At 36.6% G+C, this 26,035-nt stretch overlaps 1 protein-coding gene across 1 annotated transcript in view; it reads right to left on the bottom strand.

The window, feature by feature from the left end:
- sotv (exostosin glycosyltransferase sotv) overlaps window positions 1-26,035 on the bottom strand; it is a 67,521-nt gene that overhangs the window by 10,267 nt on the left and 31,219 nt on the right. The window contains exon 4 of the mRNA XM_073076803.1: window positions 18,950-19,109. Within this exon, the coding sequence (XP_072932904.1) occupies window positions 18,950-19,109 (160 nt within the window). The remainder of the gene's footprint in view (window positions 1-18,949; window positions 19,110-26,035) is intronic.

Raw genomic sequence — 26,035 nt, 5'->3', positions numbered from 1 at the left:
AACGAAATATTACAATAAACTTAAAAACATAAATTCTTTAACTAAATAAAACAAAATCTCACTGAGGAACAAGACCTATCATTTCCAAGAATTTATGATGTTTATTTGAAAATAAGCCTTTGGTCAATAAATCTGCAGGCATATCTTGAGTCGATACATACATAACTTTAACTAAATTATTTTTTATAGCTTCTTTGACATAATGATAACGTACATCAATATGTTTTGTTCTATTGGGCGATTGTGAACTAGTTGCCAATTTCAATGCACTTTGGTTATCACAATGTAATGTTACAGTACATAGTTTACCTGTAATCTCGTAAAACAAATTTCTTAAATATATGGCTTCTCTAGTTGCCTCTGATAATGCTACATATTCAGCTTGTGTGCTAGATAACGAAACTGTCTTCTGTTTTCTACTCTGCCATGATATCACAGACCCACACATGGTAAAGCAGAAGCCAGTATAAGACTTCCTGTCTAACATGTCACCAGCCCAATCAGCATCAACAAAGCCTTTTAAATTTAAATTATCTCTACTGTATTTTAAACAATAATGTTTAGTTTTCTGTAAATATCTTAATATTCTCTTTGCATGATTGTAATGAGTTTCGTTGTAACTATTATTGAATTGACTTAAGTAGCTAATGGAATATGAAATATCAGGTCGAGACATGACAGCTAAATACATTAAACTTCCTATAAGTCTTTGATAAGGCACATTTGTTATACAATTTTCTGCTTTTTCAAGATTTAGCTTGCATTCTATAGGAGTATCTATTGATCTACAGTTAGACATATCAAATCTTAATAACAATTGTTCTATATACTGCTGTTGATCAATTGTTATAGTATTAGACTTCTTGTTTACATTAATCCTCATACCTAAATAGTTTTTTACACAACCTAGATCTTTTATCTTAAATTCTGCATGTAGTGAATTTATCAATTTTTCTGTCTCATTTTTACATGTAGAGAAAATCAAAAAATCATCAACATATACTGCTACAATTAATTTAACATTATTACTTAATTTTGTAAATAAACATTGTTCATAAGAACTTGTTTTAAAACCTAGTCTATCTAAACAATCTTTCACCCTTTCAAACCACATTAAAGATGATTGTTTAAGCCCATAAATAGCTTTCTTAAGTTTTAAAACTTTACCTTTATCTTTACATTCATATCCTTCAGGAATAGCCATACAAATGTTTTCTTTTAAGTATCCATTTAAAAACGCCGTAGTCACATCAAGATGTGTTATGTCCATACCCCATTGTACACATAGAGCAAATAGCATTCTTAGGGTAGAATGTTTTACAACAGGGGAGAAGGTATCCTCATAGTCAATACCTCTTCGTTGTGAAAAACCTTTTGCCACCAATCTAGCACGATATCTTACTTTATTGTTAACATCAAACTTCTTTTTAAAAACCCACTTGCTCTGCACTATTGAACTATCGCTTGGTACATCTATGAGATCCCATGCCTCATTGTACTCAAATGCCTGTAGCTCCTCACGCATGGCCAGCTTCCAATGCTGTGCTTCAGGCCCACGCAGCGCTTCAGAGAAGTCAATATCCTCAGCATCTGGCAAGTCGTTTGAAGTACACATGTTTGTATATCCATAGCGATTTGGTGGACGTCTCACTCTCTTATTCTCAACTACTTCAACGTCTTCTAGAGCTTGTAACTCACCTGTTGAAATATCTGTTGGTATAACTGAGTCTGTTGAAGTATTCTCTGTAGTCTCATATGGATCCACATAAGCCGATGAATCAGAACTTGTACTGGCCAGAGATTCATTCATCAAGGTATTGTCCCCCACTGAATCTCTGCTCTCTTCACCTAATTCCTGTGAATCATGAGTTGTATCAGTTCCTTGAATCAAGTTCTTTTCTTCATTCTGAATCCATATAGCCTTCTCTTCCATTTTTTCACTATCCTCTTTTCCCTCCATGACTATTATATCTCTCTTTATGATGATTTCATTTTTATTTGGTACATAAACACGATATCCTTTTACATTGTCTGCATAGCCAACAAGAATGTATTGCTCGGCCTTTTTATCCCACTTTAATCTTCTCTCTTTGGGTATGTGGGCCATCACTGGGCTTCCAAACAGACGAACATGACTTAAATCTGGTTTCTTTTTGTACCACGCTTCATATGGTGTCATATTTTCAAGGCTTGAAGTTGGAGAGCGATTTTTAAGATATACAGCAGTGTTTGTTGCTTCAGCCCAAAACTGTTTACCGAGCTTTGCGTCAAACAACATGCATCTTGCCTTCTCAACAATTGTTCGATTGGCCCTTTCACAGACACCATTTTGTTCCGGCGTATAAGCAACGGTTTTCTGATGAATAATCCCATTTGTTATCAAGTAATTCTTCATTTCTTTACTACAAAATTCACCACCATTGTCCGTGCGTAGAATCTTTATTTTCTTATTCTGTTGATTTTCAATCATCATTCTAAATTCTTTGAATTTAGTAAATACTTCATCTTTATTCTTCAAGAAGTATATGAAAGTCATACGACTATAATCATCTATAAACAATAGAAAATACCGGGCTCCTCCAATGGATTTTATTTCCATTGCACCGCAAACATCTGCATGTATGACCTGTAATGTCTCAGTACTCCTTTCTGTGACACGTGAAAATGGTAGTCTTGACTGTTTACCTTCGCAACAAATTACACATTTATCCTTCGTCATGTCACTAGTACCATCAAATGTCAATCCATTCACAGTTCCATTTTTCATCTTATTCAAATCGCCGCTGTTAATATGTGCTAGCCTCCTGTGCCACATCTTCGCAGATACTGACGTCTGTGCCACTAAACAACAATCTGCCTCTTTAGTTTGAAGCTTGTAAACACCATTAGTAGACACTGCAGTTGCTACCAACACATTATTCTTATTACGTATGTAACAGTGACTTTGCTCAAAAACTACATTGTTTCCATTTTTGATCAATTCGCTCACTGATAATAAATTTGTTGTTAGACTCGGCACACATAGCACATCTTTAACTGTGATTTCGTAGTTATAATCCGTCGTTATCTGTACGTTTCCAGAACACAAAACTGGCACAACTGTATTGTTCGCAACAGTAATACTTGATAAACTCGGCGAATAATTTGCATTGTTTATCCAATCTTTTACCGCCGTCATATGTGCACTTGCGCCGGAATCAACGTACCATTCATGTCTGCTATATTTTCCATTCAAAAATACCACGCTAAATGCATTGCTTTGCTTATTTTTCTGCATTAATGGACAATTATTTCTAAAATGACCAATTTGTTTACATTTGTAACATGTAATTGTCTTCTTTTCATCTGTCACTTTATTTGACGTCGTGCCATATTTATTAGGATTCATTGTGTTCTTTCGATTGCAGTACGGTTTTTTCGCAGCGAATGCAGCGCCACTGGTATCTGTCTCGATAACATTTGAAACCTCCATATCAATTAGCTTTGACTTTATGGTATCTGTGGTAATTTGAATACCCGAGTGTTCAATGGCCATTATCATGGGACTATATTTTTCTGGCAAACCTGCGAGCAATAATGACCCTATCCATTCATCTGTAATTGCAAAACCCGTGCCTTTTAATCTCTGCGCTGTCTCAATTACTTGCGTTACATACGAAGTCATTGTATCACAATTTTCTTGTCGAATTGATATTAGATGTCGCAATAGGGTTATCTTTCGTGAAAAACCCGAATCATCAAACATATTCTTGAGCTTTTTCCATAACTCTTCCGAACTTGATGTTTCTTTAATATGCACATACAATCCAGTATCAATAGTTAAAACCAATTTTGCCCTTGTTTTAGCATCTTCTTCTGGCTTTCTTTCGACCGCCGCCATTGGTTTGATGTAATGTAACATTCCTTCAAGTATCAATAGATTTTCGGCCGCAAAACTCCACTCGTCATAATTTTGCCGTCCTTTTAATTTGGGAACACTTTGGATATAGCTCATAGACATTTTTTTTACAAAGTTCAGCACTTTTCTTAAACTGTAAATTAATTTACTAAGAAAAATAGGACGATTGCCCATAACCTGTGAAATAACGTGCACTTTGCTTTTCAACGACTGACATTTATTTACGAATCAACAACGTTTATACTATGTACACAACAGATGTCGTTAGTAGTATTTAAATTAAATAATCTTAGTAATAATTTGTTACTACATCATAACACCCCTACTTAACGAAATATTACAATAAACTTAAAAACATAAATTCTTTAACTAAATAAAACAAAATCTCACTGAGGAACAAGACCTATCATTTCCAAGAATTTATGATGTTTATTTGAAAATAAGCCTTTGGTCAATAAATCTGCAGGCATATCTTGAGTCGATACATACATAACTTTAACTAAATTATTTTTTATAGCTTCTTTGACATAATGATAACGTACATCAATATGTTTTGTTCTATTGGGCGATTGTGAACTAGTTGCCAATTTCAATGCACTTTGGTTATCACAATGTAATGTTACAGTACATAGTTTACCTGTAATCTCGTAAAACAAATTTCTTAAATATATGGCTTCTCTAGTTGCCTCTGATAATGCTACATATTCAGCTTGTGTGCTAGATAACGAAACTGTCTTCTGTTTTCTACTCTGCCATGATATCACAGACCCACACATGGTAAAGCAGAAGCCAGTATAAGACTTCCTGTCTAACATGTCACCAGCCCAATCAGCATCAACAAAGCCTTTTAAATTTAAATTATCTCTACTGTATTTTAAACAATAATGTTTAGTTTTCTGTAAATATCTTAATATTCTCTTTGCATGATTGTAATGAGTTTCGTTGTAACTATTATTGAATTGACTTAAGTAGCTAATGGAATATGAAATATCAGGTCGAGACATGACAGCTAAATACATTAAACTTCCTATAAGTCTTTGATAAGGCACATTTGTTATACAATTTTCTGCTTTTTCAAGATTTAGCTTGCATTCTATAGGAGTATCTATTGATCTACAGTTAGACATATCAAATCTTAATAACAATTGTTCTATATACTGCTGTTGATCAATTGTTATAGTATTAGACTTCTTGTTTACATTAATCCTCATACCTAAATAGTTTTTTACACAACCTAGATCTTTTATCTTAAATTCTGCATGTAGTGAATTTATCAATTTTTCTGTCTCATTTTTACATGTAGAGAAAATCAAAAAATCATCAACATATACTGCTACAATTAATTTAACATTATTACTTAATTTTGTAAATAAACATTGTTCATAAGAACTTGTTTTAAAACCTAGTCTATCTAAACAATCTTTCACCCTTTCAAACCACATTAAAGATGATTGTTTAAGCCCATAAATAGCTTTCTTAAGTTTTAAAACTTTACCTTTATCTTTACATTCATATCCTTCAGGAATAGCCATACAAATGTTTTCTTTTAAGTATCCATTTAAAAACGCCGTAGTCACATCAAGATGTGTTATGTCCATACCCCATTGTACACATAGAGCAAATAGCATTCTTAGGGTAGAATGTTTTACAACAGGGGAGAAGGTATCCTCATAGTCAATACCTCTTCGTTGTGAAAAACCTTTTGCCACCAATCTAGCACGATATCTTACTTTATTGTTAACATCAAACTTCTTTTTAAAAACCCACTTGCTCTGCACTATTGAACTATCGCTTGGTACATCTATGAGATCCCATGCCTCATTGTACTCAAATGCCTGTAGCTCCTCACGCATGGCCAGCTTCCAATGCTGTGCTTCAGGCCCACGCAGCGCTTCAGAGAAGTCAATATCCTCAGCATCTGGCAAGTCGTTTGAAGTACACATGTTTGTATATCCATAGCGATTTGGTGGACGTCTCACTCTCTTATTCTCAACTACTTCAACGTCTTCTAGAGCTTGTAACTCACCTGTTGAAATATCTGTTGGTATAACTGAGTCTGTTGAAGTATTCTCTGTAGTCTCATATGGATCCACATAAGCCGATGAATCAGAACTTGTACTGGCCAGAGATTCATTCATCAAGGTATTGTCCCCCACTGAATCTCTGCTCTCTTCACCTAATTCCTGTGAATCATGAGTTGTATCAGTTCCTTGAATCAAGTTCTTTTCTTCATTCTGAATCCATATAGCCTTCTCTTCCATTTTTTCACTATCCTCTTTTCCCTCCATGACTATTATATCTCTCTTTATGATGATTTCATTTTTATTTGGTACATAAACACGATATCCTTTTACATTGTCTGCATAGCCAACAAGAATGTATTGCTCGGCCTTTTTATCCCACTTTAATCTTCTCTCTTTGGGTATGTGGGCCATCACTGGGCTTCCAAACAGACGAACATGACTTAAATCTGGTTTCTTTTTGTACCACGCTTCATATGGTGTCATATTTTCAAGGCTTGAAGTTGGAGAGCGATTTTTAAGATATACAGCAGTGTTTGTTGCTTCAGCCCAAAACTGTTTACCGAGCTTTGCGTCAAACAACATGCATCTTGCCTTCTCAACAATTGTTCGATTGGCCCTTTCACAGACACCATTTTGTTCCGGCGTATAAGCAACGGTTTTCTGATGAATAATCCCATTTGTTATCAAGTAATTCTTCATTTCTTTACTACAAAATTCACCACCATTGTCCGTGCGTAGAATCTTTATTTTCTTATTCTGTTGATTTTCAATCATCATTCTAAATTCTTTGAATTTAGTAAATACTTCATCTTTATTCTTCAAGAAGTATATGAAAGTCATACGACTATAATCATCTATAAACAATAGAAAATACCGGGCTCCTCCAATGGATTTTATTTCCATTGCACCGCAAACATCTGCATGTATGACCTGTAATGTCTCAGTACTCCTTTCTGTGACACGTGAAAATGGTAGTCTTGACTGTTTACCTTCGCAACAAATTACACATTTATCCTTCGTCATGTCACTAGTACCATCAAATGTCAATCCATTCACAGTTCCATTTTTCATCTTATTCAAATCGCCGCTGTTAATATGTGCTAGCCTCCTGTGCCACATCTTCGCAGATACTGACGTCTGTGCCACTAAACAACAATCTGCCTCTTTAGTTTGAAGCTTGTAAACACCATTAGTAGACACTGCAGTTGCTACCAACACATTATTCTTATTACGTATGTAACAGTGACTTTGCTCAAAAACTACATTGTTTCCATTTTTGATCAATTCGCTCACTGATAATAAATTTGTTGTTAGACTCGGCACACATAGCACATCTTTAACTGTGATTTCGTAGTTATAATCCGTCGTTATCTGTACGTTTCCAGAACACAAAACTGGCACAACTGTATTGTTCGCAACAGTAATACTTGATAAACTCGGCGAATAATTTGCATTGTTTATCCAATCTTTTACCGCCGTCATATGTGCACTTGCGCCGGAATCAACGTACCATTCATGTCTGCTATATTTTCCATTCAAAAATACCACGCTAAATGCATTGCTTTGCTTATTTTTCTGCATTAATGGACAATTATTTCTAAAATGACCAATTTGTTTACATTTGTAACATGTAATTGTCTTCTTTTCATCTGTCACTTTATTTGACGTCGTGCCATATTTATTAGGATTCATTGTGTTCTTTCGATTGCAGTACGGTTTTTTCGCAGCGAATGCAGCGCCACTGGTATCTGTCTCGATAACATTTGAAACCTCCATATCAATTAGCTTTGACTTTATGGTATCTGTGGTAATTTGAATACCCGAGTGTTCAATGGCCATTATCATGGGACTATATTTTTCTGGCAAACCTGCGAGCAATAATGACCCTATCCATTCATCTGTAATTGCAAAACCCGTGCCTTTTAATCTCTGCGCTGTCTCAATTACTTGCGTTACATACGAAGTCATTGTATCACAATTTTCTTGTCGAATTGATATTAGATGTCGCAATAGGGTTATCTTTCGTGAAAAACCCGAATCATCAAACATATTCTTGAGCTTTTTCCATAACTCTTCCGAACTTGATGTTTCTTTAATATGCACATACAATCCAGTATCAATAGTTAAAACCAATTTTGCCCTTGTTTTAGCATCTTCTTCTGGCTTTCTTTCGACCGCCGCCATTGGTTTGATGTAATGTAACATTCCTTCAAGTATCAATAGATTTTCGGCCGCAAAACTCCACTCGTCATAATTTTGCCGTCCTTTTAATTTGGGAACACTTTGGATATAGCTCATAGACATTTTTTTTACAAAGTTCAGCACTTTTCTTAAACTGTAAATTAATTTACTAAGAAAAATAGGACGATTGCCCATAACCTGTGAAATAACGTGCACTTTGCTTTTCAACGACTGACATTTATTTACGAATCAACAACGTTTATACTATGTACACAACAGATGTCGTTAGTAGTATTTAAATTAAATAATCTTAGTAATAATTTGTTACTACATCATAACATTAATAACGTAAAAAAATGCAGACAAAGCCGTTGACGATTCACTAACTCATCGACCTTTTTAACTACAATGTAATATATATATATAGCAAGCCCTTAAGTACTCGGCCTCTTAAGACACCTTCGGGAAGTGGGTTGCTTCATTCTTTCCCAGCTTCCTACACAATTAACTTAGTATAGTACCTTCGACCGAGTTCCCTGAAGTCTTGTCACCTCTTAACATAATGTAATCAGCTAATATATAAGATACTATGTGACGATGTAATATTGGGTCAATGAATTTAAAATCATAAAGATCAATGATATTATATGAGATGACTTTAGTTGGCGTAGAAAACGGTATTAGGTATATTCATTTTGAAGATTTTTTTATGAATATTATCTATCTATTTTCTACACAAAGAAAAGCGAAAGGTTACCCTATAACAGACAAATCATTGCAGATCCCGAACTACTGAAACTACAACCATGAAATTTCAACAACGGGTTCATTCTATGATAGGCACCCACTAAGAAAGGATTATACAGATTATCAAGTCAAGTCCTAAACAAAGTCCACTGCATAAAAATAATTAACTGAAAAGGGTGTAATATAAAGTCACTCCCACAACTACGTCGAATACAACATCTCTCATGTTAAAATCTGTCAAGCCGTTTACACTGTAAAGCGTGCCAAAGAATGAGACATACATACGCACGAAAAACATTACCCTCCATAACATTGTACATTAATCCTACGGAGGGTAAGTCCGCGCCAAACTACTAGTCCGCTTTGAAGTTGTTGCGAGCAGGTGTATTCATACAATTTGCTATGGCGACGCAATTCATTTCTATATTCAGTGCGGACTAGCAATTTTACGCGGACTATATCATGCTGCTTTTATTACGATCTCCGGAGCAGAAGCGTCGAGCCGATTGATTCGCAGCCAGCGAGTGCGTTGGTGTATGACCACACGAGCAAAGCAACCGCTCTTCCATGCCTCGTTGCTTGATTTTTTATCGCTATGTGGATAAGGCTGCTGTCTCACTAATTGTTACGAGCTATACAAAATTATATAGTTTTGTCTGAACATTTTTTTTCATGTTTCAAAAAAATATTCTATTAACAACCCTTTATTATGCCACTGCTATACACGGCCTCTCACTATGAGAATCTATCTGTTTCCCGGCATTAGCAAGTTTTCCAAACGATATTTTACCAGCAGTTCAGCGCTACCAATTTAATTTCATTTACTTTAAACACCTGTTAATCAATGTAAAATAATTTTATTAAAAATACTTAAAAGAAAGTAACAGGCATCTCAAATTAATTTTCGCACTAAGTGTAGTAATTTAATATACCCATCGTCCACGAGATGCGCTCCTGAGATCTAGGCCGGTGGCTTCTTTAGGATCCTACAGGTGTGAAGGGTTAAAAAGAAAGTTCTAAAATGGAAATTAAGAAGTCTGGCGCAAATCTTTAAAAACACGCTTCCTTTTGAAATATCTTTAGTTGACTGTACCGTGGCTTGAATATTAGACATATAATACAAATATTATACTTTCTTCTATACCATAACTGCATTAAAATACTTATCGTTTGCAATGTACATAAAGCAATCTTATCGCTGTAGAAACTATTTCTGCTAAACTAGGATAAAGGGACAAAGGGGTAATAAAAATAAACAGGTTGGAGCTTATGAACATTGCATGGAGTAATATATAAATATAAAATATAAATAAATAGTAGAAGGGAACTAGCTGATACTCGTAATTCAAGGCATTAGCGGAGAAATATATGTTTCTAAGTAAACATTTTTATGACATAGCGGCATCAAAGGAGCATGCAGTCGAAAAATCTGATGGTTATTAAAACTAGGTAAGTTTGGAGCCCTTCCTGAGGTAGGATACATTGCTACCCCTGAAGACTAAGTTGGAATACCTAGTCTAAGTATCTTCCCTTTGTCAGATCTTTCAAATCCAAACACAGCAGCGTATAACAATGCTGCCGATAGGCAAAAATAGGTGATACTGCTTTAGGAGTCACAACACGAAGGGTTCAAAATCGGAGTCATTATAGTTACTTAAAACTTGTCATCTAATGAGCAAATAGAACAAGTTTCATCGCCCAACATAGCCCACGTCCCTAACCTCCCCCATTTGTTTACAAACAGTCGGGACGAGACAAGGGGCCCATTCTTCGCCTGAAGCCTACACGGACGGTCTTTACAACTTTACTTTAAAATGTCCTTTTATGCTATGAATGTAGCGGAGGTGAGCGGTTGACGTGATGTTGCCAGATATGTCATAAATTCGGGACTATCCCTAAATAATGTTTTCCATTCGTTTTGTAGATAGATTTTAATGATAATAATGTTTATTTACAGCAATGTATATTTTAGTTTTGTTTTTTTTTTTAATATATGCAAAATACGTAGGAAGTAATGGACATTTTGAATTTCAATTAGGAAATATCAAAAAGTATTTTTACATTAAAAATTGTATCCTTTTCGCCCTTAAGCGGTAACGATGAGATAAAACTAATTAAAAAAGATATAAGGATCGTCCTTTAAAAGTAGACCACACATTAATACAAATTGCATAGGAGATTACTTTTTGTCTATAACTTTCAATTTTCTGTTTTTGTAAATGAACTCTTACTTTTGCTGCAATCCAATATCAGTGATTCATGTACAGATTACGGCGTATTGATAACTTAGGTGACTCATTAAATCCTTTCTCTGTTTTTTAAATTTGGAATATTCAGTCTTATTTAGAGTTTTGATATATCTTTTGATTGTTGCAATGACTTTTGTAAAGGAAGTATGATAAAACATTGGACAAAGATATACTCTAACAGTTGATTATTGTTGAATAACATATTGTTTTATGAAATCCCCTGTGAGCGCTTCAATACTATACAATAACAAAGACAAAGACAATAGATACATCGCCTAGTATCGCTTCGCTGTGTGTCAAACCACCGACTATAGGGAGATGCGATTTCATTGAGAGTGACAGGTAAAAGCAAGCGTGGAGGATAGCCGTGACTGAGCGGCGTAATTTTCACTTTTTATCACTGTTTCACGCTAATACAGGTGTGCTAACACTTCCACTTTGTACTAGACATCTGTATCATCCGTAGATATACATGGATTTCATACGTTTGTTTTACGCCCATTATTAATAAACAATTTATCCAAAGTTAGGCCTACAAAAGATACAAATATTTTACAATTTCTTCACAATGGTCAGTGTCAACACGATGGACAATGATCTCCGGTAGGTAAAAAATCGATAGATAGATAGATTTCGATTATTAATATCATCCGATAACAATATATGTGCAAATATACGGTTTATTTGAAGCGATGTAAGTAGCATGGAATACGCTTAATGTTAAATGGTCAATTATAATATACTACGTGTAGACAATGTACAAATATTTTTCTTATTTTACAGACTATAGATAAATTGCTACTTTATACCATAGCAGCATTAGGATAGAAGAAAGCTTAATAGTTCAACAAGATACAAAGATGAAGACTTCCTAACAGTATATTACGAAGTATGATAGATAGATGACGAGAGGAGTTTTAACTAAAATTTAATCTACAAGAATCATCACATCTTTGGTGAATCCAGATATCCTCTGACTTTTAAGGTTATATGCGTATTGAAAATTATTTATCATTTCCTTTAACGGCAAGGGAAAAATCGCGAGGAAACCGCTGAAAATCCTCTGAAAGGTATGTGGTCCCCCACTAAGTCGCACTTGGTCAGCGCGTTGGACTATGGGTCAAAACCCTCTCACTCTGAGAGGAGACCCATTCCCAGTAGCACAGCAATCGGCTAACAACAAAACTATTCTTAGCACCTGCCGACTTACGGACAATGTTTTAAAAGCTCAGCTAAACCGTATCTTTCAACAGATACAGGCCTACGTATCACTTACTAACGAAATGATAAGATTCGCACGATAGCAACTGCCCGATAAGAACGGGGTCACGAATGGTTTAAAACGTTAAACTGCACTATAAGGTACAGTTTACAGGTACTTTAATCACATATAAGTGAAGCAATGAATACTTAGAGGTGAAAATTAAACGAACCAAATTGATCTCTTTGTAAATGGGTTAAGAGTCGATATAGCGAGTACTCGTGCGTAATCACAGGTATGACATGAGAAAATATGTTTGTTATCTATGTAGGTATGCAAATCTTGGTAATAATGATCCGTAATTAACACACGGTAACCTACATACGCGGTTTGTTGTTTATTTTCAAGGTAGAACGCGTATTTCAACTCCTAAACCTTCGTTGTGTGTTAAGCATTGCTGTTTTCTGGTTTAAAGTGATAAATAAGTACCTACATTTATATAGGCATTAAAACTTAGTCCTCAGGAGTAGTAGCAGAGTCTGCGGACAACCTCGAATTTGTTTTTTATAATAGGAGTAGCAGACGAACATGCAGTCCACCTGATGGTAAGTGGCTACTGCCACCCATGGACATCTGTAATCAACCCCAGATAGGATTAGATATTCCTACCTGAGGTCGGCCACAGATGCGCCGTTACCCCTAGGAACTAAGCTACAACGCCTCGGAATACTTTGTCTCCCTTACCACACCCTTCAATCCAGAACACAGCAGCGTTAAACACTGCTGTTTTGAGGTAGAAATAGGTGTGACGGTGGTGCTGCCGGAGTCGAACCACAGAGGATTCTACCACCAAGTAAACTAATATTAAACGAATAGGGCACTAATCGTATTTAGGGGTTGATTATAGTTGTTCATGGGCAGTAAAGGCTACTTACCCACAAACGAAAACATGCATGGTATCTTCTATGATTAAAAAATAGGCTACTTTTGATCTTTAAGGCTTTGACACAAACCTATTCAGGCTATGAGTCAAAGACGCATACGATCCATTGGGAGGCTACGCTCAAAATACAAGCTAAATGCAGAAAATAGTACAGTATATCCAGATATTCTAGATTCAAAAGTAGAGTTCAACGATAACAAAATCCGATATGATAGCGCCCCGAATCATTCACGGTAGTAAATTGGCCTCTCCTCCCAATGGTTTCCTTCACCGTTAAAGCATGTGATAAAAAAATTGTAATGCGCACATAACTTCGAAAAATCAGAGATGCGTGCCTGGGAGTCAAACTTCAGACCCTTCGATCGAGCGACCGACTTTTAACCAATATGGCGGTGAACTGTGGCGGTGGCACTATCTCTAATAGAACTTTACTGGTGCAAGTTTTTCTTACATAGAAAAAGTTCCACCATAATAGAAAAACACTGATTAAACATAGCATCACAATCGTTTGCAAAATTTTCAAATAAATTACAAATTCTGAGATGACCAAAATTTTGAGAACTGTTTGTGATTTCAAAGTTACTTTCTTGTTATTTTACACGTAGCTTAATCAAAAACCCAACTGCTTTGAAGTTTGTTTGTTTCGAGTAAGATACCCAAGTTTGTCTTTATAGAACTATGCTGTGATATGTAGATATAGTTAGAATATATACAAACATGTACGTTATTTCGAAGTTAAAAATCTAGGGATTACATCATCATCATCATCGTCAACCCTTTACAGTCCCACAACTGGGCACATTTCTAATACGCACATAAGATTGATAAATCAGGGGCGTGCCTGAGATTTGAACTTCGGACCCCTTGATCAAGAGCCGAGTTTCTTAGGGATCACGCATAAAACTAAAAAAAAGAGACGATATATTTAAATCCATCCATATTTTGATGTGTAACATCTTATCGGGTCAGCACCCTTACCATGAGTTTTTAAAACATCCGACAATTTTATGTTACGTTTACTTAACCCAATATGCTGTTCCGTTTGCTTCAGTAAACTGAGTAAACGTAACAATAAGTGTTCGCAAAAAAGAGAGACAAGACATAAAGCGCCATTTTGTCAATTTAGACATTTAATGTTACGTTACAGACACTATAGTTCTGATACAATCCGCTAGGGGCGCTGATTGGAAATTGTATGGGCAAATACGTAAACAAATACCAAAACAGTAATATTTGTCAAAACGTAAAAACTCATGGTAAGGGTACTGAAGACCGATTATTGGCGTGGCGACGCGCCACAGACTTACGCCACTTCTACATACATATTAGCTTAGACTTTACATATTAGCTGAGATTTAATTAACAATAAATTTATCAATCTATTCTGTTACTAAGAGATATTATTTTAAGTAAATAAAAAAAATATTTAACATTATATTACAACGTTTTATTTTTTATTGTAATGATTATATTTCCAATAATAACTTAACGAGCTTCTCTATTGCGAAAGATTGTTGCTACAAAGATGAAAGAAAGTGAAAGTTAATAAACATGTTATTTACGACGTTTAACATCTGTCAAGCATCTTGTGACGGTTTTGATTTGTTTGATATTCATTACTTCCTATTAGTGTTATTTTTCATTTTAATTTAACAGGTTCGCAATGTACATAGGCACATGAGACATTCCAAGTTAGTCTTTTTTTACACGGAGAAATCTTCATGGATCCACGTCTGGAGGAGCGTATAGGGTAGGACTCTTACCGACTAAAGCTCTGCTGGATATTTTTTTTATAATATAGGAGTAGCAGATGAGCATGCAATCCACCTGATCGTAAGTGCCTACTGCTGCCCATGGACATCTGTAATCAACCCCAGATAGGATTAGACAGACGAGGCCGGCTACAGTTGCGCCGCTTCCCCTAAGGACTAAGCTGGAACGCCTTTGGCCTTTGTCTCCGTTACCACATCCTTCAAACCAGAACACAGCAGCGTTTAACACTGTTGTTATGAGACAGAAGTAGGTGTGGCGCTGGTGCCGCCGGCGTCGAACCACAAAGGGTTCTAACACCTTCAAAATGCCAACTTAGTCCACAGGATAACAACACTCCCTTATCAACCAAATAGGAAACAAGTTTACATACAACCAACATTATACATACATCCATACCAATAATTTGATTAAACTAAGTTAAGACTAAGCGTAAACTTTGTTTTACACAACACGTAATCACCAACATGACGGTCGAATATAATTTAATTTAAACTTAGTTTCCAAAGCACACATTTTACACGGACACAAAACTTCAAGAAACGCCTCGTGTTATAAGTTTCAATCTCGAAAGCCTCTCGAAGCTCGGAGTAAAAACCCCTAGAGAGCTTTTGTCAGCGTTATATTATACGGGCCAGCGGAGTTTATATAGGCGTCGACTAATTCAGCGGGTGTATAAACGCACCCAACGTCGTAGCCATGTTACCTGTTTCAGGAAAAAATATTCAAAAATATTTGACTGGCAATCACTTTTATATCCCACTGTTGGGTGTCGGTCCTTTTCCATAATTGGGAGAGCTTGGAGCGTACTCCACATCGCTGCTCCAAGCCGAATTCGAAAATACATTTATAGTCTACTAGTGGTGCCCGCGGCTTCGCCCGCATTTTAAAGAAATAATATGACATATATAAAACGAAAAATTTGTACCTGGAACATTGGAATGACAGTGGTGCCATCTATCGAAAATTGGTCTTACCAACTCCCAAACTTTGCTAAAGATCATCACTTGATCAAATGCATAGTTTCCGATTCTATAACTACTTACGAATTAAAAATTAATGAAAAAACCTTTTCCCGCGGACTAAATTGTGAATCTAAACCATTCTCAATTCCCCTTGAACACACACAACAAATTTCATCAAAATCAGTCCAGTCGTTTAGGAGGAGTTCAGTGACATACACACGCACATAAGAAATATATATATAAAGAAGATATACGTAAATAAAGCATACAAAATTATTTTGTTCCGTTCCGATTCGCTATCTACAACTATCTATCGATCTAGAACTCGTAAGCATTCAATCTATTACCTTTACACATCACACCAAAGCTTGCTTTTACTGAAAGATAATGAATCAAATAGACGTCTAATCTAAGACTGACTTAATCAGTAGCGCTGATAGTAGTCTATAGCGTAAATGATCTACAAAGTTAAATTAGGACAGACGGTTGAACGAGCGTTGCGAAGCTCGGAAACGAATTTTACTACTATTACTACTAGAGGTCCAACCCATCCATCTCCCGACCGCGTCTGACGTCACTTGACATTGAAAATCAGTGCACTTCAGCTGTAAATTGGCGTTATAATATTATTGTTTAAAATATATGTTTAAGTTTAGCAACATAATAACACGAGAATTTTTAAATCGTAGGTGGGAAATATGACTAAGTATGATCACCTGTTATTAACTATTAACGTATGAGCAACTGGTAGCTTCAGTGGTAAACGCGACTGTAAAAAGTTGCTCTGCGACTATTTGGCAATCGACTGTTGACACATTTTTCGAATAAAATAAAACACGTGCCGATTTTCGGTCACTTCAATAATAAGTTGGACAGCTTAAGCAACTGCTCAGTAGCTTACTCGTTAAGGTATGCTAATCGTACTGTGGCTCAGGCGATAGTAACCAATGGGTGTACAGCCTTAGATGGCAGAAAATCCCAAGCAACCATACCAGCTAGTCATATGATGCACCTAACGCTGCTTTTAATCCAGGCTCTATAGCTTCTGGAGTTAGTGGTAGACAAACGGTACTAACTACCACAGCATCAAAACTGCACAGTGCCACATTTACATTTAATAAAGCGATGCGAATCCCCTAGCAATATCCAGCCGGCAATAAAGCAGGAAAACCTCGAAGGAAAATGGAAAAAACGTAATTTATGACAGAGACGTTTTACCGCGGTTACATTTATCCAATTAAAGTGGAGTTGAACCTTTAGGGCACGTAGTGTAACTAACATGATTTTTATCTTTGGCAACAAGTACGATTGGTACTTTGCCAGGACATTTTTTCTTCTATTGCTTAATCTGGTCTTCGGTGTTCGAAACTCAACAAGTCAGTTTTCAGCTAAATAAGTCGAAATGAAACATTTAGGAATTAAATTCATCTTTGTTCGCTGGAGATTGCTAATGGCAATTTATTTAATATTTAAAGCTTTCGCGTGATAGGTTAAAAAATCCTTCAAATCTAAAATACTAACTATGAAATCTACAAAAAATGGTAAAGATCGTTAATTTATAAATAAGGTTCCCAAATGGATTTATAAAGTACATAATTAAACTGTACATTAACCTTTAGCATAAAATATATAATGTAGATGAGCACTACTAAGGTACTTCAAAATATTAAATGACAAAAGCTTGTAAAGTAATAAAACTACAAAGATTGAGATGCTTTGTACGGATTTTTTTAACACTTACTTTGCGAGTCGTAATAACATTAATAGAAAATCATAAAGCGTGGTAAAAGTAAGTTTTGAAAATATTAGAAATCTTCAATTCGACTACGACTAAACTGCTTCATTCGTCATAAATAAAAATAATAAAATAAAAAAAAATCCTTTAAACTAGAGAACCATGTGTGTTAGGAACAGATTACTTAGAAGCTATGTTAGTATTATAATTCATTATCATTATCGTCATATAGCTTTATAACTAACAGTTATTTTATTAATTTAAATGGCGTGATAGGGTTCAATTGCAAACGAGTTCATATAGTCTTAACGGCTAGCAATGCATCTGTGATCAGCTGCAAATAGGACTCCTGTTCTATATTTAGAGTTGCTTACAAACATCCATGAGCGGCAGTGACGAATCAGTATCAGGTGGACTGTAATTGGCTACATCTATGACATTTACAACTTAGCCATTGAACAATTCGTCGTAACAATTCATTCATGTATTTAGAAAAATAATGTAAACTGGCCCAAAATCATATGAGTACGATGATGTTGTTTGTCGACAATAAGTGGTAGACGTACTCAAAATCGTATAAAAAACCTCATAAATGATAATAATTCGCTGTGCGTACTTGGTGCACAAATTTAATTACGTCGTGGGGTAACAACTCAAAATTCAATAGTGACAATAATTTATAAAGCGTAATCCAACCGAACTCTGGCTCGTCGAGGGGGAGCATAAGGACATCATTGCCGATGGTGAGTGACTCTCGGTTTCAATCTCAGTATTCAAAGGATCATTAAGAGATAGTAGAGTACAAAATATAACTCACCTAAACTCCAGCGCGTCGGGTGTGAGCATGACGATGTCGTCGTCGATGGTGAGCTGGCACTCGGTCTCGATCTCGTCATAAGTAAAGTATCCATTAGAAAGCACATTAGAGTCAGTTCCTAGTGTACAAAACATAACTCACCCGAACTCCATCTCGTCGGGCGTAAACATGACGATGTCGTCGTCGATGGTGAGCTGGCACTCGATCTAAGTCTGGGGGCACTAAACGTTTATATTCGAAACCTCATAAAAGATAGTAGATTCCAAAATATAACTCACCCGAACTCCAGTTCGTCGGGCGTGAGCATTACGATATCGTCGTCGATGGTGAGCTGTCACTCCGTCTCGATCTCATCGTACGTGTCGTACCCATTAGAAAGCACATTAAATACAGTTCCTAGTGTACAAAACATAACTCACCCGAACTCCAGCTCGTCGGGTGTGAGCATGACGATGTCGTCGTCGATGGTGAGCTGGCACTCGGTCTCGATCTCGTCGTACGGAAAGAACCTGTTCGACAGCTTGTTCGCCGTCGTGCGGATCACCTTCAGCGGCTTGTTGATCACCGGCCACTCGGATGCTGGTAACAGAAAAAGAGAATTGAGAAATATTCAATTAATGTATTTTAATCAACTTAAAATAGTAAACAAGATTGGAACAAGGCTGCCGTCAAATCAATCCCAACTAGGGCTAGAGTTTTATTCGAGATGAGCTATCTGTAGATACAACTCCTGAAGTTGAAGTTGAAAGGCATCTCAAGTCTTTCAACGAGACCAAAACTCCGCTTAGCACTTCTGGCGTTGTGGTTGCTGTAATGCCTTCCAATTCGAACTAAGAAACATTCTACCACTGAGCAGCTAGGCAGAATAGCCTTCTAGATAAAATATATCATTAATATTGGATCTACCTTCTAACTATATGAAAAAATATAGAGCACTATAACAGATACGCTATTGAATGAATATAAAAAATTAAATATTTTCATAATATTTCCTTTAACTATTTCTACAAGCCATAATATTTCCCACGGTAAAATGCTATTGTTTCGTGCTATGGTCTCATAACAAGTTTATTCCATTGGCTTGCTAGACACGATAACTTCTAGGAATTTTAAGAAGCATAAAAACAAGTTTAAGTAATTAGTTCAAATAAAAAGCTAATGAAAATGAAACATGATCATAAATTATTAAAATTACGAACAAAAACTTCTCTTTTTCAAAATATTATTTTACAAATGAAATAGCATTTCGAATGGAGTATTTTTAATTGAAGGTAAACTTCTAGACTGGTACGGTAGACGATCAAGAGACCGCCTCACTTAGTCTTTAAGTGTAAAGTATAAAGGACTGATGTCATTACTTATATTTTGCTTGGAATTCAGCACAGAAGTTAGTAATGGCCAAGGTCTTATTTCCAATGACCTGCAATCTGATAGTTAAGTATTTCTTCTTGGTCGATCTACCAATAATCACTAATCCAGCGTGGTGAAATGTGGGATAAACCAGAAATTGACAACCCGCGGCCCACGACCCTCTCCTTGCGGCCCGCGGACCTTCCCTAAACTTAACTCCAAATTTCCTCCCGCAATACTCCAAACTATAAAGCACAATTCGTGACGACCGTTTTCCGTAATTTTACCTTGTGTAGCTATATAGACCATGTTGCCAAAAAGGTTTCCGACCGCTGGCATAAACTTTTCTAAACCTGAGAGGAGTTCCGTGTACAGCGGTGACACAGTAATTAGTTGATGTCGATAGAGTTGGCAAATTTAAACAAGTTTTAAGCTAGTAATAATATATAATGTTTTTGTTGCTGTGTTCACATACATTAACTAAGTCCCTAGGCTCCAATAACATTGTCACTACCATTTTATTCGCACATAATTGCCTGAAATAAACGGTCGTTTGTTTATCGATTAAACTCATGTTAAGCTTTCGTTAAAAAGAATATTAATTCGAAACTTTGTCCTTAAGGTGGTAGCACCCTTCGTGGTTTGACTCTGGAGACATCATCGCCACATCACATTTCTGAGTTATAACAACAACAGTGTTAAACGCTGCTGTGTTCTGGTTTAAAGGGTGTGGCAAGGGAAAGACTTATACGAGCCGTTTCAAGATAGTCCTCGGGATCAGTAACGCACCTGTAGCAATCAGGAGTGGCACATCTGTGTTTCTTTCGATAAATCTGTCAACAGTCAACAGTCAATTGTCTACGCGTCTGTACAATCGACGAGCAACTTTTGGCAGTCGTGTTAAGCATTACTAAGACGCTTATGCTACCATTTATTTATGCGCCATTAGCCAATAGACGGTCAGCCTAAGTCAAGCGTGTAAATAGTTCCGAGAGAAACATCCACATTTCACCTTTCTCTACTCGCGATGTCACCATAAAAAACAAACAAAACACGAACAAACGTAAACGAAAACGTGTGCGTTCAAATTAGAATAAACGCATGATAATTAGTAACACGTTTCTATTGTACAATACGTTTTACTTCGTGACTAATGGCTGCCATACACACTACGGTGCACCGGAGAGATCTACCTGTCAGGTATGTCTGCGCATGTACACCGGACCGTGTGTGGGAATAGACCTGTGCATTTTTAAACCTTTGAAGGCGACCAGCGCAATATAAAAAAATCAATTATTTCTTGTGACACAGTACAGCGGGCTATCGTCATCAATCGATGCCATCGCTACAGTACCGTTACCATGAGTTTTTAAAACATCCCACAATTTTACGTTACGTTTACTCAATCCATTATTCTGTTCCGTTTGCTTCAGAAGACTTAGTAAACGTAACAATAAGTAAGTGCCCAAGTCTTTTTGTCTGCCTCACATGTTCGCAAAAATGAGAGACAAAACATAAAGCGCCATTTTGTCAATTTAGACATTTAACGTTACGTTACTGCCACTATAGTTCTGATACAATCCGCTAGGGGCGCTGATTGGAATTTATATGGGCAAATACGTAAACAAATACCAAAACAGTCATATTTGTCAAAACGTAAAAACTCATGGTAAGGATACAGAACTGAACACCGTACCGTACCGTGTGTTTGACTTGTACAGGCAAACCTGCTCAGCTAAAGTGTCCGGTAGACCGTAGCGTGTATGGCTTACATAACACAGCTGAAACTAGTGTAACTGTTTAAACATTTTCACTATCAGCACAATTAGATAGTAAACAACGGTGTGTGTTTAGGCGCTATATGATTAATCATCTGTATCTGCTTAGTTGATCTTGTTATTTATTTGTTGTGGCACGCTATTATTAATTTATGTTTGTTTCATTATATCTCTAAGTTAATCCGCATTTGCATTTTACGCGCTTCGATTCGCAGTTACGCCGGGATGTATCAGTTTTAATTTAATTTTATGTGTTTTTCTGTTTAAGCGGGTGCTCATACATGTTTTGCAATTATCCCTGTAATATTTTTCTTTCTTTCATACGGACGGTATAACTTTAACATTAGCTCATACAAATTCACAACTGAACATAGCTGAATGGCCTATTAGGGTAAGTACCCTACAATACATAAGTAAGTACTTATTACTTATATATTATGATTTAACCATTAACCACGCGTGAAATTGAAATGCTTATAGCTTGTTTATATCGTAAACGTTCGTTAGGCCATAATGACCATTGGCCATTTAAATATTACAGAAGCATCAAAGGTGATGGAAGGTCCTAATCCATTCATATTTGATGTCACGGAGGGCAGACATGATAATGATCTGGATGACGATTACATCAACAAATTTTATTAGTTATTTCGGCTTATTTTTTAATTTAGTAGGTTTTAACGTATGTTTACGTCGGCATATGAGAGGGTGGAAAAGTTTTGCTTACTTTTGCCAACAAGGGGAAGGGAGAATTCAAATTCTGCTTACGTACGACCAGAGTCACCTCTGACCGATTCACAAAGTTAAGCAATATCGGGCGCGGTCGAAAGTTGGATGGGTGACCAAGGGTACGTTAAGCCACCAGTCACTATTGGGTAGTCGTGAAGCCTGTTAAAGGCCTTGTCGGCAATCGGAATTGGAGCGAATGTGGGGAGACCCGTTCCCAATAGTTGGAAATAAAAGCTTCTGAATCGAACCTAGACCTCTAAAACGGGAATCATACCAGTGGACTCAAGGTGGATCTATAAAGTACATTTCCATTTTATATTTTCACATGTACGTGATATCTACATGAAATGGCTTCATTTATCTCATATCTGCAATACGCTATATATTGGAAATTCTTTCCTAGAATATGTAATATTGTTTATATGTTTTTGCTCATTTATTACGTGATCATGCGTACATAATGAAGAAAGACGAATGAATAGGTCACATGTCACACAATATGTTAATTGTCGTTGTCGACCTTATTATCTAACCTTCAGGACACGGGCCTCCTCATTTGATCTTAAAACAATTGGCAGGCCGAGTTTCTAACCATTCAGCTATTACTGCTTATGATACCAAGTGTTACACAGCATAATTAAATAAAACTCTACTTTTCCAAAACCATAACATGTTCATAAGTATTAATACTTAAGTATCTACGTACCTACCCATTACTTGTGACCACCATAATCAAACGTTTCAAAGGACGCTATAACAAATTATATTACATTCCAAAAAGGCAATAAAGCACAACAGACCCGCGAACCTAAGAAAATCCACGTAACAGATATCCCCCATAGTGATTTCAATAGAGAAAATAGCCGATAGAGAAACGGCGATCCCACCTGATACTCGTTATTAATACCTACTCGTAAAATCTAAAGCTCCGATACCACTTACCTCGAAGACATTTTGCGGCGAACCGGAATATCAACATCATCAAACTCCAACGATATCTTGGGCGATAGTTTGGTATAATTTCTATAATTTAGGCCATTTACACACTGGACGTTTGTCTTACGTAAGCTTAGATATTTTTTTTTTTTTTTATAATATAGGAGTAGCAGACGAGCATGCAGTCCACCTGATGGTAAGTGGCTACTGCCGCCCATGGACATCTGTAATCAACCCCAGATAGGATTAGATATTCCTACCTAAGGTCGGCCACAGATGCGCTGCTACCCCTGAGGACTAAGCTCGGACGCCTCGGAAAAGTCTGTCTCCCTTACCACACCCTTCAAACCGGAACACAGCAGCGCTTAACACTGCTGTTATTAGGTAGAAATAGGTGTGGCGGTGGTGCCGCCGGAGTCGAACCACAACGGGTTCTACCACCTTCAAAATATCTAATTACAATCGTTAGTAATTATTATTTATTACTACATTTAAGTAACTGGTAATTATTATTATAGTAAGTAATTATTAGTAAGAAAATTAAGAAAAGAGTGGTAGACTAACATGACAAAAACGAATAAAAATGATATCATCAGCAACCATTACTGTCCCACTGCTGGGCTGCTCTCAGAATGAGAAGGATTAGGTTATAATCCACCGCGCTGGTCAAGTGCGTATCGGTAGACTTCACATACTTTTGAGATTTTTTTTCTCAGGTATGCAGGTTTCCTCCCGATATTTTCCTTCACCGTTTAGCAAATGATAATTAATTTGTAATACGCACATAACTTTGAAAAATCAGAGGTGCCTGGGATTTGAACCTCAGACCCCTCGATCGAGAGGCCGAGTTTCTTAACCTCTAGGCTATTACTGCCTTGAAAAACGATACAAATGTACGATATGCACATTACTTTACGTTGTTAAATATTGTCAAAGGATTTTCCCCGCTACCGCAGTTCCGCGGGTCGAAATATCGGCAACAAGGAAATTAAAAACCGCGTATCGTGAGTATAACAATAAAATGTATTTTGGTTTTATTCGCAGTTCGAAAAGTGGGACGCCACACCTCATACAATCAGATTATCGCTATTTGCGACACTACTTATGAACAGCAGACATAAAGAGAGTTTGAGCTGCTATTATAATAATTCTGTAAATAATTGTGCATTAATTAACGACGATTTCATCTAAGAGCGTTTCAACCGCCGTTCTCAGAGCAGTTCTAACTCAACAAACGCCACATGCGAATCTAGCCTTATAGTCGCGAAATATCTTTACTTACCTAAGTTTCCAACTAGTCCAACCGCCAACTGGAAACATGAGGCTACGAAGGAAAGTTACGTAGGCACAGAAATAGTTCATACTAACCAGTATTTCACAACAAAGAAAGATCCTAGAACCAAATTTTCAATATGAATAAATTAGGCGTATGGGACATCTAAAAATCTAGACGCACAGGTGTGCGTCCACCAAATTCCGAGTTCGATCCCCGACCAGACAAATATCTAAATGATGAATATAGATTCCTGTTTGGATGTTTGTGTATTTGCCTATATGTATGTGTCCATGGCACCCACAATACAGGCATTCCTAGTGTGGGGCTGTGAGAGTAAAAAAAGTAGAGTTATTATTTTGTACAAAAAAATGCTATAAACTTTGAATAAACCTACTTCCCTACAATCTTACAATCTACAACCAACATGTGTGTTGGTATGTGTTTCTTAACCGTGCAGTATGCATCGTCTTCCCTTCCTTATAAGACAACAATTAAAATGTCCTCTGCATCTGATAGTTCGACAACCCACATGTCCTATGACTAGGTATAATTTTCCCCACAACCGGAGTGCCCTCGGGCTTACTCCGCCAAAGTTTAATGACTATTATGATTGTACAACCTATGTTCATATACCATGATATATGAACATAGGTAATATACTATTGTGTATTGGGTAATATACTATTTGTGACCAACATTTTGGTCACAAATAGTTGCAAAGTAGTTTAGTCCAGATTTGTTTTGGTATCACGTAATCGTGCAAACATAGGGACTACCAGTTATTTTTTAAGTATGATATACAAGTAGCAAGTATCTCATCTGATGGTAAAGGCTACTGCCGGCCAGACATCTGTTTTCAACCCCAGATAACATTAAAGTCCTACCTGAGGTCGGCCACAGATGTGCCGCTACTTTTGAGGGCGAAACTGGAACGCCTCGGAAATGTATGTCTCCCTTACCACACTCTTCAACTAGAACACAGCAACGCTTAACACTGCTGTTATTAGGCAAAAATAGGTGTAGCGGTTTTGCCGCCGGAGTAGAAACACAAAGAGTTCTACCACCTTCAAAAGTTAAAACGCCTTAGTTAATTACGTCTTCCCTTCAAACCAGGACACAGCAACGCTTAACACCGCTGTTATCAGGTAAAAAAATATTTGTAAATACAAACAGACATCAAATTGCTTAACACGAATTAGAAATATTTTATGTCCCAATAGCAGCTGTCGAGCTTCACTCAGTCACTGCCAGTCTCCGTAGACACTTGCTAATTCGTTAGTTGACGACGGTGGAACACGGATCCCTAATCTAGTCTTACAGCGGTCTAAGAACCTGACAAAATGTCAGACATCTGACCACGTCTTTAGTAAAATCCTTGGGGTTGGCATGAAAAGAATTTGTCTTACTAAATGAGCATGTCTAGTAAACAATGTGAA

Source organism: Epargyreus clarus, unplaced genomic scaffold (genome assembly GCF_041222505.1).
Source record: "Epargyreus clarus isolate Ecla_fem2 unplaced genomic scaffold, WU_Ecla_fem_2.2 ptg000009l, whole genome shotgun sequence".
Lineage (NCBI taxonomy): Eukaryota > Metazoa > Arthropoda > Insecta > Lepidoptera > Hesperiidae > Epargyreus > Epargyreus clarus.
This window is presented reverse-complemented; position numbering and strand designations above follow the sequence as displayed.